The 16,358-nt window shown below is 44.1% G+C and overlaps 1 protein-coding gene across 23 annotated transcripts in view; it reads right to left on the minus strand.

Moving 5' to 3' along the window:
• ZNF667 (zinc finger protein 667) overlaps positions 1–16,358 on the minus strand; it is a 52,145-nt gene that overhangs the window by 5,111 nt on the left and 30,676 nt on the right. For 20 of the 23 annotated variants that reach the window (XM_054250512.2, XM_054250514.2, XM_054250521.2 and 17 more), the window contains 4 exons: positions 16,007–16,157; positions 15,771–15,862; positions 14,188–14,314; positions 11,501–11,593 (listed from right to left, as the gene is read on the minus strand). In XM_054250512.2, coding sequence (XP_054106487.1) covers positions 11,501–11,593; positions 14,188–14,314; positions 15,771–15,803 — 253 coding nt within the window. In that variant the 5' untranslated portion in view covers positions 15,804–15,862; positions 16,007–16,157. The remainder of the gene's footprint in view (positions 1–11,500; positions 11,594–14,187; positions 14,315–15,770; positions 15,863–16,006; positions 16,158–16,358) is intronic. The other 3 variants (XM_078361665.1, XM_054250515.2, XM_078361667.1) reach the window with 1 other exon arrangement.

The following is a 16,358-nucleotide window of genomic DNA, read 5'->3' on the forward strand; positions in this document are numbered from 1 at the left end:
CATTATGAAGCATCTGACTATATTTAGATATTTACAAAGGAGAAGACTTTAAACTAGCAAGAAGCAGGAAAAAACTCAGCAAAATAGGTAGGAGATTAAGCTAAAAAGAAGGACTCTATCATTAGCATAGGGTATACAAGTCCAAGATGATATAAGATAACTACTTGGGTGTCAAACTGACTACACAGCCTGAGTGGATGTGTCCTGATAAACAGAGGCTTTAGAATTACGCTGTCCAATATAGGAGCTATTAGTCACTTGTAACTACTGAGCAACTGAAATGTGGCTGGTTTAAGGTATACTATGAGTATAAAATATATGCCAGATTGTGAAGATTTACTACAAAAAGAAGTGTAAAATATCTCATTGTAAAAATATTGGTTATATGATATAATGTGTTGGATACATTAGGTTAAATAAATATATTACTAAAATTTTACCTGTTTGTGTTAGGGAGTTCTTGTATTGCTATAAATAAATACCTGAATGGGTAATTTATAAACAAAATAGGTTTAATTGGCTCATAGTTCTGCAGGCTGTACAAGCATGGTGCTGGCACCTTCTTGGCTTCTGGGGAGGCCTCAGTGAGCTCTTACTCATGGTAAAAGACAAAGTAGGAGAAGGCACATCACACGGTGAAACAAGGAGAAAGAGTGTGGATGAGGTGCCACATATTACATCAACCAGGTTTTGTAAGAACTTACTCCGTATTGCTAAGACATTACCAAGGGAATGGTGCCAAACCATTCATGAGAAATCCACCCCCTACGATGAAATCACCTCCCACCAGACCTCACCTCCAACACTGGGGATTAAATTTCAACATGAGATTTCAACACAGAACACAGTTCCAAACCATATCACTGTTTTTAAATTTTTGTTTTAATGTTGATACTAAAAATGTTTTCAGTACACATGTGGCTCACATTATATTTCTATTACTAGCTGTGCTTTAAAGGCAGATGTTACTGAATTAACGGAGGTGATGTTCATGTAACTACATAACCTTGTGACACACTCGTTAACTTTATTACCATAAGCATATTGCCTTTCAAATACAGATATAAACACCTATCTCACGAGGTTTTCATGAGAATTGGAAATAATATGCAAACTTTCTGGCACATGCTATGACCTTAATCTGCCATTCCAGTATTCAAAAGCTGAGAACCAAAGCCTTCTTTCCTTTTTGAATGTTTGGACATCTGGAGTGAAACTCCATGTGAAATGTAATGAGGCTATTCATAGCCTCCACTTATTGCTCTTAGGAAATCTAGTCATTTGTCTTTGTAGCTACCTCCGTGTGTTTGATTTTGGGGTGCTGCTCCAGCCCCTGCTGGAGTTATATTATGTCACATATAGTATACGGAGTATGTTATGTCACATATAGGATGTGACCTGTTTACCTTCCTAAAATCTGTACAATTCTGAATTGTGAAACACATCTTGCTCCAAGGGTTCTAGAGAAAGCTTTGTGGACCTGCAGTGGCTTAATAACTGGTAGTGGCTCCCATTCTAATTATTATTAGTAGAAGTTCCAGAAAATAACCAGACAAAATAAGGAATTAACACCGGAAGATAATGGAAACGTTTACAGTGAAGCTAGCAGCATCAGGAAACCAAGAAATTCATCGGATAGTGGATTCATCGTATATGCCTTCCCACCCCACATTCCATTAAGTCACATCAATTACGCTGCTTCTCCCACTCACATTTTCCTAAAACTCTTAGCTTCCCTTCCTTTATCTTGTACCTTCCTCTGTTCCTTCCTGTGTGGAATACTAACATATCCCCTCAGCCCATCTCCCCATCTTCAGTGTGGAAGTACTTAAACCACCGTAGGCCAAAATTAATCCCAGGTGCATTAGTTCAACACGAAAACAGACAACCATTAAAAACACAGTAAGATGACATGAAAGGTACCCCAAATTCCAGAACCGAGATGGATTTCTAACTATGGGAAGAAAACTTACAATGTGAATGCCAACACTTCCAATCACACACAAATGAAGGAACTTTCATATAAACAAATAGAAAAATAAGAGGTAAATGAAACAAAAAGTCTTAGAAAAGAATGGGGAAATACTTGAAGTAAAATGTAACGTCAAATGGCTAATGCATTTTCTATATGAAAGCTCACTATACAAGCAGAAAATAAGAATCAAAGTCACTGCTAGACAAAAGGGGAAAGATCATGAAAAATAATTCACAAGAATAAGCAAAAACAGAAAACAAATGTCAGTAAATCTACAAGAAAAATGTATGGCCTATCCAGGACGGGTAAACCAGTGTGGGTACAGTCCATCCACAAGGGCTCAAGAAACAAACCGGTACTTGGGAGGCTGAGGCAGGAGAACTACTTGAGCCCAGGAGTCTAAGGCTGCAGTGAGCCATGACTGCACCACATACTCCAGCCTGGGTAACAGAAGACCCTGTCTCCTTAAAAAAGCAAACCAACACGGTGGCTCACGCCTGTAATCCCAGCTACTCCGGAGGCTGAGGCACGAGAATTGCTTGAATCTGGGAGGCAGAGATTGCAGTGAGCCAAGATCGGGCCCATGAACTCCAGCCTGGGCAACAGAGTGAGACTCCATCTCAAAAAACAAATAAACAAACAAAACAACAATGGAAAAGGAGAAAGCGGAGGAGCCAGATGGCCAAATAGAGCCCTCCAGCAATTGGCCCCTCTGCAGCAACACCAGAGTGAACAACTATCCACACAAGAAAGCCCCTTCATAGGAGCCAAAAATTAGGTGAGCAATCAAAATATATGGTTTTAACATATATTCAAAGAAAGAGTCACTGACGAGGGTAGAAAGGATAGTCATAATTTGCCTGCACCATCCCTCCCCCAGTGCCTGGCAGGGCAGCATGGCAACAAGAGAGAATCTGTTTGGAGGAGGAAGAATGGAGTGATTGTGAGGCTTTGCATTGGAACTCAGTGCTGCCTTGTCGCAACAGAAAGCAACACGGGGCCGGGCACGGTGGCTCACGCCTGTAATCCCTGCACTTTGGGAGGCCGAGGCGGGTGGATCACGAGGTCAAGAGATCGAGACCATCCTGGTCAACATGATGAAACCCCGTCTCTACTAAAAATACAAAAAATTAGCTGGGCACGGTGGCGCGTGCCTGTAATCCCAGCTACTCGGGAGGCTGAGGCAGGAGAATTGCCTGAACCCAGGAGGCGGAGGTTGCGGTGAGCCGAGATCGTGCCATTGCACTCCAGCCTGGGTAACAAGAGCGAAACTCCGTCTCAAAAAAAAAAAAAAAAAAGAAAGCAACACGGGCAGCGTTTGGCCAGCACCCTCAGAGGGAGCATTAGATCAGCTCTAGCCGAGAGGAATTGTCCACCACAGCGGTGGGAGCTGGAGTTCCAGCAAGTGCCTCCACAGACGAAAACACTCTGGTGTCCTAAGTAAATGTGCCAGGCAGTCTCGGCCACAAGGACAGCTTCGCTCAGAACCAGTGGACTTGGGGTACATCCTACCCAGTGACACATGACACACCGGTGACACACCAGCTGGGGTGGCCAAGAGAGTGTGTGTATCAACTCTCTTCCAACTCCAGGCAGCACAGCCGGCAGCCACAGGAGGAGAGGGAAGAGTAAAACGGGCATTGTCTTGCAACTTGGATATTCGCTCAACCACAGTAAAATAAAGTACCATGTAGTGTCCTGAAGGCCTCATTCTAGGCCATAGCTCCTGGACAAGATTTCTAGACCTACCCTGGGCCAGAAGGCAACTTGTTGCCTGGAAGGGAAAGACAGGCCTGGAAGAATTTACCACCTGATAAATTAAGACCTCTTGGTCTTAATTGAATAAACATCCGTGGTAGCCAGACAGCAGCAGCCACAGGCCTTGGGCAACAACGAGTACTATGCTGGCTTTGGGCAGAGCCAGCACAGTCCCAGTGGTGGTGGCCATGGGAGTGTTTGTATCACCCCTTCCCCAACTCTAGGCAGCTCAGCACAGAGAAAGAGAGACTCCATTCATTCAGGGAAAGTAAGGGAAAAGAATAAGACTTCCTGGTAATCTAGGGAATTCTCTCAGATCTTACCAAAGACCACCAAGGCTTTGGTAAGACCATCTGTGAGTCTACGAAAGTCACAGTTACTGGTCATGGGGTGACCCTAATGCAAATATGGCTGCACCTAGCATCTTTGAAGACAAGGAAATTCTTCTCTGGAAGGACCAGGACAAGCCCAGACTACACAGATAAGAATACCTAACTCATCAATGACCAGATACTGACAAACACCCACGAGCATCAAGACCATCCAGGAAAAGACAACCTTAGCAAATGAACTAAATAGGGCATCAGTGACCAGTTCTGCAGTGACAGAGATAATGTGATCATTCGGAAAGAGAATTCAAAATGGCTACCTTGGCCAGGCACAGTGGCTCATGCCAGTAATCCCAGCACTTTGGGAGGCTGAGCTGGGTGGATCATCTAAGGTCAGGAATTCGAGACCAGCCTGACCAACATGGTGAAACCTTGTCTCTACTAAAAATCAAAAAAAGTAACTGGGCATAGTGGGACACACCTATAATCCCAGCTGCTCAGGAGGCTGAGGTATGACAATCGCTTGAACCCAGGAGCTGGAGGTTGCAGTGAGCTGAGATCAAGCCATTGTACAGCAGCCTGGGGGACAGAGAGAAACTGTTTCAAACACACGCGTGCGCGCACACACACACACACACACACACACACACAGCCATTTTGAGGAAGCTCAACAAGATCCAAGATAACACAGAGCAGGAATTCAGAATCCTTTCAGGTAAATTTTAAAAAGAGATTGAAATAATTAAAAAGAAGCAGAAATTCTGGAGCTGAAAAATTCAACTGACAAACTGAGGAATACATCAGAGTCTCTCAACAGCAGACTTGATCAAGCAGAAGAAATAATTAGCGCGCTTGATGACAGGCTATTAGTCAAAGGAACGAATAATAATGAAGCATGCCTACAGGATCTAGTAAACAGTCCCAGAGGGCGTAGCTGGAAGTTAGTGGCCTTAAGCAGAAAGTAGAGAGACTGGAGTAGAAAGTGTATTCAGAGATAGTAACAGAGAACTTTCCAAACGTAGAGAAGACTAGAAAGTGTATTCAGAGACAGTAACAGAGAACTTTCCAAACGTAGAGAAGAATGTCAAAATGCAAGCACAAGTAGGTTATAGAACACCAAGCAATTTTAATCCAGAGGCCATCTCAGATAATTTAATAAACCCCCAAATGTCAGGGATAAAGACATGAGCCTAAAAGCAGCAAGAGAAAAGAAACGAATAACATATAGAGGAACTCTAATACATCTGGCAGCAGAGTGCTCGGTGGAGACCTTAGAGGCCAGGAGAGAGAATCATGATATATTTAAAGTGCTGAAGAAAACAAAAGCCTTTATCCTGGAATACTATATCCAGTGAAAAGCCCTTCCAACATCAAGGAGAAATAAAAACTTTCCTAGATAAACAAAAGCTGAGAGATTTTTTTTTTTTTGAGATGGAGTTTCGCTCTTGTTACCCAGGCTGGAGTGCAATGGCGCGATCTCGGCTCACCGCAACCTCCGCCTCCTGGGTTCAGGCAATTCTCCTGCCTCAGCCTCCTGAGTAGCTGGGATTACAGGCACACGCCACCATGCCCAGCTAAGTTTTGTATTTTTAGTAGAGACGGGGTTTCACCATGTTGACCAGGATGGTGTCGATCTGCTGACCTCGTGATCCACCCGCCTCGGCCTCCCAAAGTGCTGGGATTACAGGTTTGAGCCACTGCGCCCGGCCAAAGCTGAGAGATTTTATCAACACCAGACCTATACTACAAGAAATACTATAGGGAGTTCATCAATCTGAAAGAAAATGTTAACGAGCAGTAAGAAATCATCCGAACATACAAAACTCACTATTAATAGTAAGTGCACAGATAGATACAAAATATTGTAATACTGTAATTGTGATGTGTAAACTACTCATATCTTAAGAAGACTAAAAGATGGACTGATAAAAATGGCAACTACAACAACTTATGACACACACAGTATTATAAACAACGAAAGTTAAAAAGCAGGGGAGATGAAGGTAAAGTATAAAGTTTTTATTAATTTTCTCTTTGCTTGTTTGTTGGTTTGTTTTTTGTAAACTGTCATCAGTTTAAATTAATGGGTTATAAGATGTTATTTATAAGCCTCATGCTAAATAAAAAATATATAAGAGATACACAAAAAAATATAATTCAAGAAATTAAAACATACCATCAGAGGAAATGACTTTTGCAAAAAGGAAGACAAGAAGGAAAAGGAAAAGGCCACAAAACAACCAAAACAAGTAACAAAATGTCAGTAGTAGGTCCTTACTTATAAATATTAAATGAACGTAGACTAATCTCCAATCAAAAGCCACATGGTGGCTGCATAAATTTTAAAAAGGATCCAAAGATCTATTCCCAACAAGTAACATGCTTTCCCTATAAGAAACACACGTTCATCATGGATATTGGCCTGAAGTTTTCTTTTCTTGTTGGGTCTCTGCCGGGTTTTGGTATCAGAATGATGTTGGTCTGGTAAAATAATTTGGGAAGGATTCCCTCTTTTTGGATTGTTTGAAATAGTTTTAGAAGGAATGGTACCAGCTCCTCTTTGTGTGTCTGGTAGAATTCGGCTGTGAACCCGTCTGGACCTGGGCTTTTTTTGTGTGGTAGGCTCTTAATTGCTGCCTCAACTTCTGACCTTGTTATTGGTCTATTCATAGTTTCAGCTTCCTCCTGGTTTAGGCTTGGGAGGACGCAGGAGTCCAGGAATTTATCCATTTCTTCCAGGTTTACTAGTTTATGTGCATAGAGTTGTTTGTAATATTCTCTGATGATGGTTTGAATTTCTGTGGAATCTGTGGTGATTTCCCCTTTATCACTTTTTATTGCATCTATTTGGTTGTTCTCTCTTTTCTTTTTAATCAATCTGGCTAGTGGTCTGTCTATTTTGTTGATCTTTTCAAAAAACCAGCTCTTGGATTTATTGATTTTTTGAAGGGTTTTTCGTGTCTCAATCTCCTTCAGTTCAGCTCTGATTTAAGTTATTTCTCGTCTTCTGCTGGATTTTGAGTTTTTTTGATCTTGCTCCTCTAGCTCTTTCAATTTTGATAATAGACTGGATTGGAAAAATGTGGCACATATACACCATGGAATATTATGCAGCAATCAGAAATGATGAGTTTGTGTCGTTTGTAGGGACATGGATGAATCTGGAGAACGTCATCCTCAGCAAATTGACACAAGAACAGAAAATGAAACACCGCATATTCTCACTCATAGGCGGGTGATGAACAATGAGAACACATGGACACAGAAAGGGGAGTACTAAACACTGGGGTCTATTGGGGGGAAAAGGGGAGGGCCAGTGGGAGGGGGAGGTGGGGAGGGATAGCCTGGGGAGAAATGCCAAATGTGGGTGAAGGGGAGAAGGAAAGGAAAGCACACTGCCATGTGTGTTCCTATGCAACTGTCTTGCATGCTCTGCTCATGTACCCCAAAACCTAAAATCCAATAAAAATTTTTTTAAAAAAAAGAAACACACGTACACTAAAAATAGAGGGAGGGAAGAAAAATTCCCATGCAAATGACAACCAAAAAAGAGCAGAAGCAGCTATACTTAGATTAGATAGAGCTTAAGACAAAAAGTGTAGAGAGATACAAAGAAAGTCATATAATGCTAAAGGGAACGATTCAGCAAAAGGATCTAACAATTGTAAATATATACACACCCAACAATGGAGCAGCCAGATACATAAAGCAAGTATTTTCAGAGCTAAAGAGAGATAGACCCCAATACAATAGTTGTTGGAGACTTAACTACTTCATTTTCAACACTGCACAAATCATCCAGACAGAAAATCAACAAAGAAACATCGGACCTAATGGACCTAATAGATATTTACAGACAATTTCATCCAATGACTGCAGGTTACACATTCTCCTCAGCACATGGATAATTCCCAAGTATAGACCATGACTTATTAGGACATAAGAAAAGTCTTAAAAACTCGAAAAAAAGCTGGTTGCAGTGGTTCACAACTGTAATCCCAGCACTTTGGGAGGCTGGGGTGGGTGGATTGCTTGAGCTCAATAGTTCAAGACCAGCCTGGGCACCATGGTGAAATTCCATCTTTAAAAAAAATACAAAAAGTGGACCCTTTTCACAAGATGGCGCCGAAAGCGAAGAAGGAAGCTCCTGCCCCTCCTAAAGCTGAAGCCAAAGAGAAGGCTTTAAAGGCCGGGAAGAGGCCAGGCGCTGTGGCTCAAGCCTGTAATCCCAGCACTTTGGGAGGCCGAGGCGGGTTGATCACCAGGTCAAGAGATCGAGACCATCCTGGTCAACATGGTGAAATCCCATCTCTACTAAAGATAAAAAAATTAGCTGGGCATGGTGGCGCGTGCCTGTAATCCCAGCTACTCAGGAGGCTGAGGCAGGAGAATTGCCTGAACCCAGGAGGTGGAGGTTGTGGTGAGCCGAGATCGCGCCATTGCACTCCAGCCTGGGTAACAAGAGCGAAACTCCGTCTCAAAGAAAAAAAAAATGACTTTTATCCCAAAGCAGGCAACAACAAATGCTGGTGAGGATATGGAGAAAGAAGACCCTCATACTCTGTGGGAATGTAAATTAGTACAGCCACTATTGAGAACAGTATGGGGAGGTGCCTCAAAAAACTGAAAATAGAACTAGCGTATGACTCAGCAATCCTGCTGCTGCTTGGTATATTCCCCCCAAAAAATAAATTAGTATATCAAAAACATCTCTGCATTTCCATGTTTATTACAGCACTATCCACAATAGCCACGTGACCATCAATACAGCCATGGAGTAGTATTTAGCCATCAAAAAAGGATGAGAGCCTGTAATCTGCAACAACGTGGATGGAACTCGAAGACATTAAGTGATAGAAGCCAGACACAGAAAGACAACCTCCACAGATTCTCATTTGTGAGAGCTAAAAATTAAAACAATGTAATTCATGGATATGAGAGTAGAAGGATGGTTCCCAGGCTGGGAAGGGGAGGCAGGAAAAAGGGGATGGTTAATGGGTACAAAAAGATAGTTAGATGCAATAAATACAATCTACAATTTGATAGCACGAGAGGGTGAATATAGTCAGCAATGCTTTGTTCTGCATTTTTAAATACTTGAGGGAGTACAGTAGGAATGTTTGCAATAGGATAATAAAAGCTTGAGGTGACAGATACCTTACATACCCTGATGTGATTCTTACACATTATATGCCTGTATTGAAACATCCTATGTACCCTGAAAATATTAACATTTATATATACCTTCTATATACCTGTAAAAATTTAAGAAGGCAAACTGCCAAGGCTTCAAACCTTGCTACTGCATCTCCTGGACAGGAGATTCTGGGCAAGTTATTTAACATTTCTAAGACTCAACCCTCATCTGTCACTTGGGAATGACAGAGGTTTCTACAAGTGCAGTGAGGGTTAAATGAGATACTGACTTACAGGCTTTTGCATAGAACCTGCACAAAGTATGTTCTCAGTAAATGCTGACTGCATCAATTTATTTTGCTAAATTAAGAGAAACATTTTAATGGCAATATCCAATACTAGTGAGTATGAAAATCAAACCTCGCTGCTATTGACGGTGTTGATTTGGTAATTCTCCCTTTGAAGTCGTAGTCATTGCTATGATTGATGACGGAAAAAGGAACCAAAGTAAAGTGTGCAAAGGGAAATGGGGGAAAGTCAGGAGCTTTCAGGAGCTGCGTCTTTGTGTAGTCACACAGGCCGCACTTCATTCCTCCAGCGACAAATTGCGACAACACACCCACAATTGGTGAAATTTCACAATTGTGAAACCTCGCAATTCTGAGAAATGTTGTCTACTAGATGAAGACCTAGTGCCTAGTTTTTCTGTTGGGGGCAGGTGATTTGACAATTCTTCTGCAAAGTAATTCAGAAGTATCTAGAGCTCCCACACTGTGACTCAGTACTACAGAAACCAGGTAAAAGCACTTATGCAGATATGCTGATGTTAGTAATAATAAATTAGAACGTAAATGGAAAATAAGACGTGAGAGACTGGTAACATAGATCATTGCTACTACAACAAAATGTGAGAAAAAGCAGAAATATTTAAACTTTATAATAACCATGAAACCCAGTTGCATAAAACAGACTCATCAGGGATGACTACATGTAACTGTTTTTGCCTTTTCCTTTTTCTAAACTTTATGTTATATGACTAAATTTCTTCTGAACTTCAAAACAGTATTTTAATAAAGGATATTTTTTCATGTTGAAATTAAGATGGGTCCTTCTTTTTGTACTCTGCTGCCATCTGGCTGGCTGCTTACTAGACACCCTCAGACCCTGGAGGTCACCAAAGCCAGATGCTTGAGGTGGTGCTGTTTTCTCCCAGCCTACACCAAAATGTTCATCCCTAGCTCCTATATGAAGAAGCATCCCACCCAAGAAGAAACACGACGAATGCTACTTAAAGAAACAAACACACAAAATATACAACGTGGCCAACCAAAGAGGAATCTATTTATAAATTAATCCTTGAAAAGTAGCTGAAAAGAATACTTGGAGAAAAGAGGTAAAAAAATTTTGAAAGGAATGACAAAAATCACGCAAATTTGAATGTTATTAGTGTGATCAGAGAGGCCAGCATACACCTTCTCTGAAGGGAAATGGGAAAGCGGAGATGCAGGGGGACAGGTGGGCATAAGGGTGTGGAGAGCTGAGCTTCGGAAACAGGCAGAGGCTAGGCCTCAACCCTCCTCTGCTGCTCCTTCCTAGCTGGGGGACCTTGGGCAAGTCACCAAGTCTCTTTGGGCCTCAGCTTGCTTATCTATAAAGTGGGGTTAACACGAAGACTCAGCTTATTGGGTTGCTGGGAGGAAGAGCCTGTACTTAGAAGAGTGCCTGACACCCAGTAAGGGCTTAGAAACTGCTGCTTTTCTTCCTCTAGGACCCATACCAAAAAGGCTTGAATTCTCTGCATAGGCCTGGGGCCTTTCAGTGGGAGAGGCACACAAATAATCGCTTAAAGGAGACTGCCCCTCACAATCACGCGAGCTCTTATGCAGAATGCCTGCGTCTATACTGCAGTGGACTGACCATCTGTGTCTCCCCAGATTCCTATGCTGAAATCGTACCCTCTAAGGTAATGGTATTAGGAGGTGGGGCCTTTGGGAGGTACTTAAATCATGAAGGTGGAGGCTTCATGAACGAGATTAATATCATCTATAATCACCTACGATCTCTCTCTCAGAGTTCCTTACTCCTTCCTCCACGTACACACCCAGGAAGAAGGTGCCATCTATGAATCAGGAAGCGGCCCTCACCAGACACGGAATCAGCTCATGCAGCAATCTCGGACTTGTCAGTCTCCAGAAATGTGCGAAGTAGATTTCTGTTGTTTGTCAGTCATCTAGTGTGTGGCGTTCTGTTATAGCAGCCCCAGTGGACTGAGACATATGCCTCGGTTCTCTTTGTCACTCACCAGGACCCCGGCGTCTTCTTGCTGGCTCTACCATCCAGGGCGCTTTCCCTTTCTCCAATAAGGTGATCACATTTGGTCTCCGAAAGGAAAGACCTGTACGTGGGACAAACGTGGGAAGTGACTATCAATGTGGGCACCAGAGAAGTCAGAGCCACGCCCTGCATCAACAGGAATGTGGTTTAGCCACATGAAAGAGCATACAGGATGTGAAGGGCAGCTGGAGAACGGGGAATGCGATACTGTGATTTGTAGTAAGAAACAGGTATTTGGTTTTCATCCCTGTTTCCTGGCACACGGCTCCTTAAACCCTTGGAATTTACCGCATGTGTCTTTCATCTGTTAAGGGAAGACTGTGGCTGGGGGCTTCTGGACAGCCTTCAGATGGAGGCTGGTTACCAATCATGTGATTGGAGGGTTGGAACTTTCAGCCCACTGCCTGACCCCTGAGGAGAGGACAGGGGCTGGAGTTTGAGCCTATCACTAATGACCAACGATTTAATCAAGCATGCCTACCTGAAGCCTCCTTAAAAACCCCCAGTGTACTGGGTTTGGAGAGCATCAGGGTTGCTGACCAGGTGGAGGGTGGTACAGTGGAGGGGGCATGCTCTTGCCCCGCCCCCCATACCTAGCCCTCTGCACTCTTGCATCTGGCTGTTCAACTGTACCTTTTGTAATATATTTTATACTAAACTGGTAAGCATAAGTAAAGCGACTCTCTGAGTTCTAGCAAATGACTGAAACTGAGGAGAGGGTCATGAGAATCCCCTAATCTAGAGTTGGTCAGTCAGAAGGTCCAGAGGCCTGGACATACAACTGTGTCTCAAGTAGGGGACAGTCTCATGGGACCGGGCCCTCACCCTGTGAGATCTGACACTATCTCCAGGTAGACAGCGTCAGAACTGTACTGAACTGGAGGACACCCAGCTGCGGTCTGCTGGAGAACCCCTAAACATCTGGTGTGAGAGTATGCGGTATTGAGTTTGGTTGTTTAAATCTCACGCAGAGATGCAGAAATCTCAGTTACAGCCAGTAGAGTGGTTACATTTTAACTCGACAAAGCAAACTGTTTTCCTGAGAATTGAATCAGAAACTCCTGAGGCTGGCTAGGGAGTTACTGTCTTTCTGCTCCAGACTCCCGCCCTTCTATGATCTCTTCTGTGGTCCCAGGGCTAGGGCTTCGCTATCTTCACTTCTGCTTCAGCAGCTGCTTCCTGTGCACATCCACCAGCAGGGGCTTTCTGCTGCCAGTGTCTGGAGACTTGTTAGTTCTGTACTCGCAGAGCCGGTTTCATCTGGCCCCCCAAGAGTGTAAACATACTAGGCAGCACCCTTCCCCGCCCTTTAAAGTCTGAGTTCCAGATCTGAGGGGGCCTTCCTTGGAGTCCTAAAAACCCTAAGTTCTTCTCTTTGTCCCTCCAACCCCAGGGATGGTGGCAGCTTCCTGCAGTTACTATCTCTGTGTTACATCCATGTCCACTATTCACCCTTTAACAACGCCTCTTAAATTAATTCCTTAAATTCTAGCAAAAGAACTCAAAAGTTACCTACAGCGTTTCCACATGACCCAGCAATTCTACCTCTAGGTATATAGCCGAGAAAAATAAATGTATATCCACAAAAAAACCCTTGTATATGTTCTTAGCAGCATTATCAAAATAACCGGAGAATGAAAGCAGCCAGTGCCCATCAGTTAACTAATGAATGCGTAAACACAATGTGGTCTATGCACACAATACGTATTTGTCCATGAAAAGGAATGAAGTATTGGCACATGCTGCAATGTGATAAGCCTCAAAAACATTGTAAATGAAAGAAGCCACATATTTATGATTTCATATGTATGAAAGGTCCAGAACATGCAAATCCATAGAGATAGAAAGTGGACTAGTAGTTACCTAATCTGGGGGGATGAGTGGTTGGGGGAGATGAAGAGTGATTACTTACGGGTACTGGGTTTTTGAGTGGGAATTATGAAAATATAATTAATTGTGGTGATAGACGCATGACTCTGAATACACTATTATAAAAACAATGCAATTGTGCACTTTTTATGGGTAAATTGTATATGAATTATATCTCAAAAAAGATCTTTAAAAAAAATGCAGGCCAGGCACGGTGGCTCACACCTATAATCCCAGCACTTTGGGAGGCTGAGGTGGGTGGATCATGAGGTCAGGAGTTCAAGACCAGTCTGGCCAATATGGTGAAACCCCATCCCTACTAAAAACACAAAAATTAGCTGAGCGTTGTGACACGTGCCTGTAGTCCCAGATACTCAGAAGGCTGAGGCAGAAGAATCACTTGAACCCAGGAGGCAGAGGTTGCAGTGAGCTAAAATCATGCCATTGCACTCCAGCCTGGGCAACAGAGCAAGACTCCATCAAAAAAAAAAAAGAAAGGGAGGGAGGGAGGGAAGGAGGGAAGGAGGAGGGAGGGAGGGAAGAAAGGGAGGAAGGGAGGGAGGGAGGAAGGAAGGAAGGAAGGAAGGGAGGGAGGGAGGGAGGAAGGGAGGGAGGGAGGAAGGAAGGAAGGAAGGGAGGGAGGGAGGGAGGGAGGGAGGGAGGGAGGGAGGGAGGGAGGGAGGAAGGAAAGAAACTATAGTGCCTTCCGTTTTCCTGACTAGACACAGAGTGGGACACACTCCCTCAACGGGCTGGTTCTGGACTGTGGGGGAAGAAGAGCCTTACCAAGCGAGACCAGGTTCCGGTAGTTCTCCAACATGACATCTTCATATAAATCCTTCTGAATGGGGCTCAGCCACTCCCACTCCTCCTGGGAGAAGTAGATGGCCAAGTCCCCAAATGTTATAGGTGCCTGAAATGAAAAGTCAGACGTCCATTCACCATGGGCTCGTGCTTCCATGTGACTGGGGGAAATGGTCCACGTATCTTAAACATGGGAGATAGGAGCTACAAGAATCACTCAGGGTTCTCAGGCCAAAAGGGGCATATTAAGAAATTAAATAAAATACAATATAAGACACAGCTGTTACTAAAATTATCTTGCATTAAAACTACCTGGCAACCTGGATCTACCAGGCATTTACAAAGGCAAGGCAGCTTTCCACAGGCATTAGCAACGGAATCACAGTATGTTACAGAAGAGGAAACTGAGGCCCAGAGAGGTGAGAAAACTTACTGCAGGTCTCACAGCTAGTAAAAGGAGAAGCTGGGGTTCAATCCAGACAGTGTGGCTCCTGATTTAATCTAACCACATGCTCTCCAAGGAGCATATGAATATGTTACACATGACAAAAGGTTCTTTGAGGGTATAATCAAGGTCACTGATCACTTGACCTTAACATAAGAGGACTTTAAAATAGGTAGATTATCTTGGACTTGACCTGGCCAGTTGCTTATTAGTTCTTGCTGTCTTGAAGATGAAAAATAAGGGTCAGGTGGAAAATGTGAGAAGGAAGTGAACCTGCCCACTAAAACCAGCAAGCCTGGAAGAGGACCTGAGCCCCACATGAGAATACAGCCGGCCGACACCTTGATTTCAGCCCTGTGCACTCCAAAGCAGATGACTCAGCTAAATCATGCTGTGCCTGGGCGCCAACCCACAAAACTGCATGATAATAAACACGTGCTGCCTTGAGCTGCCAGGTTTGCAGCTAATGTGTTACAGCAGCAAGGAGGAACTAATGCGCATAACTGAAAGCAAACACGCTTGCTATGGGAAACTGCGTTTGACACGCTGTTGTAAATAACACTCAACGATTGACAGCGGTGGAGCATGCTGACCACAGGAGGCTGCCCGCACCGCCTCACTGCGCCAGTGCACTCAATGGAGTAACAGGGCTATATGGTGCCTCTCAGTCTTGGGACCTTAGCTAGAGAGATTTCCTCCGTGTAAATATGGGTTTAAGAAAAAGAAACAAAAGCACATAACAAGACTAACTCCAGAGCACATGTCAAATCCTCTCTGCTACTGCAGGCCCCACCTGGGCATTCATTTCCCTGCTGAGAAATCACAGTGGCTCTCATCTTCCTCCAGGGAGGACATTTCTCCTGGCACCGGCAAAGCCCCTGGAAATGCTGAACCAACAGGCGAGTGGCCATGTGCACACTGGGGAATGGAGAGATGCCCGCTAGGCAGTTTCCTGGCTGCTCGACCCTTCTCAGGCTCTTCTCCCCATGGCAACGGGAGAAAACCAAGGACTAGACATTGGATGGATCTCCAATAGGCAACAAGTCTCCTTAAAAGGAAAGCGAACGGTCAACATCTCACAAGACACGATGGATGTTCCTGAGGAGAAACTGCCACTCACCTTGGATTTGGACTTCCCCCGTGCAGCAGGCATCCCGTCCTCCCGCTTGAGGGTCCACACTCAGAGCGGGGCAGAGAGCTGGTAAGGCAGGGCTGTGGGGAGAAGAGAGGTCATGAGGCCAACTGGGCCTTTTGGGCAGTGTCAGAGTCCACAGGCCCCTAACCTGGACGGACACATGCACACACGCATGCACACACCGCTGTCAGAACACCTGGAGCATTCCTGCCCCCACTCACCCTCTCACGTTCAGGAAGGGCACGGCCAACACTTTTTATGCCTGAGATCACAGCGGGTTCTTGATCAGGAGGTAAACGAGGACTGTACAAACCTCTGGCCATCCATTTGACATTTGCTGAGCACCCACTAGGTGTCCAGCTGTCCCCGGTACTGGAGAGAGAACAGTGAGTTAGAGTGGAAGAGTGCCAGCTCCCAAACACCTTACATTCCAGTAGGGGAGGCCAAGGCGGGTGGATCACGAGGTCAAGAGGTCAAGAGATCGAGACCATCCTGGTCAACATGGTAAAACCCCGTCTCTACTACAAATACAAAAAATTAGCTGGGCATGGTGGCGCGTGCCTGTGATCCCAG

Source organism: Callithrix jacchus, chromosome 22, assembly GCF_049354715.1.
Source record: "Callithrix jacchus isolate 240 chromosome 22, calJac240_pri, whole genome shotgun sequence".
Classification (NCBI taxonomy): Eukaryota; Metazoa; Chordata; class Mammalia; order Primates; family Cebidae; genus Callithrix; species Callithrix jacchus.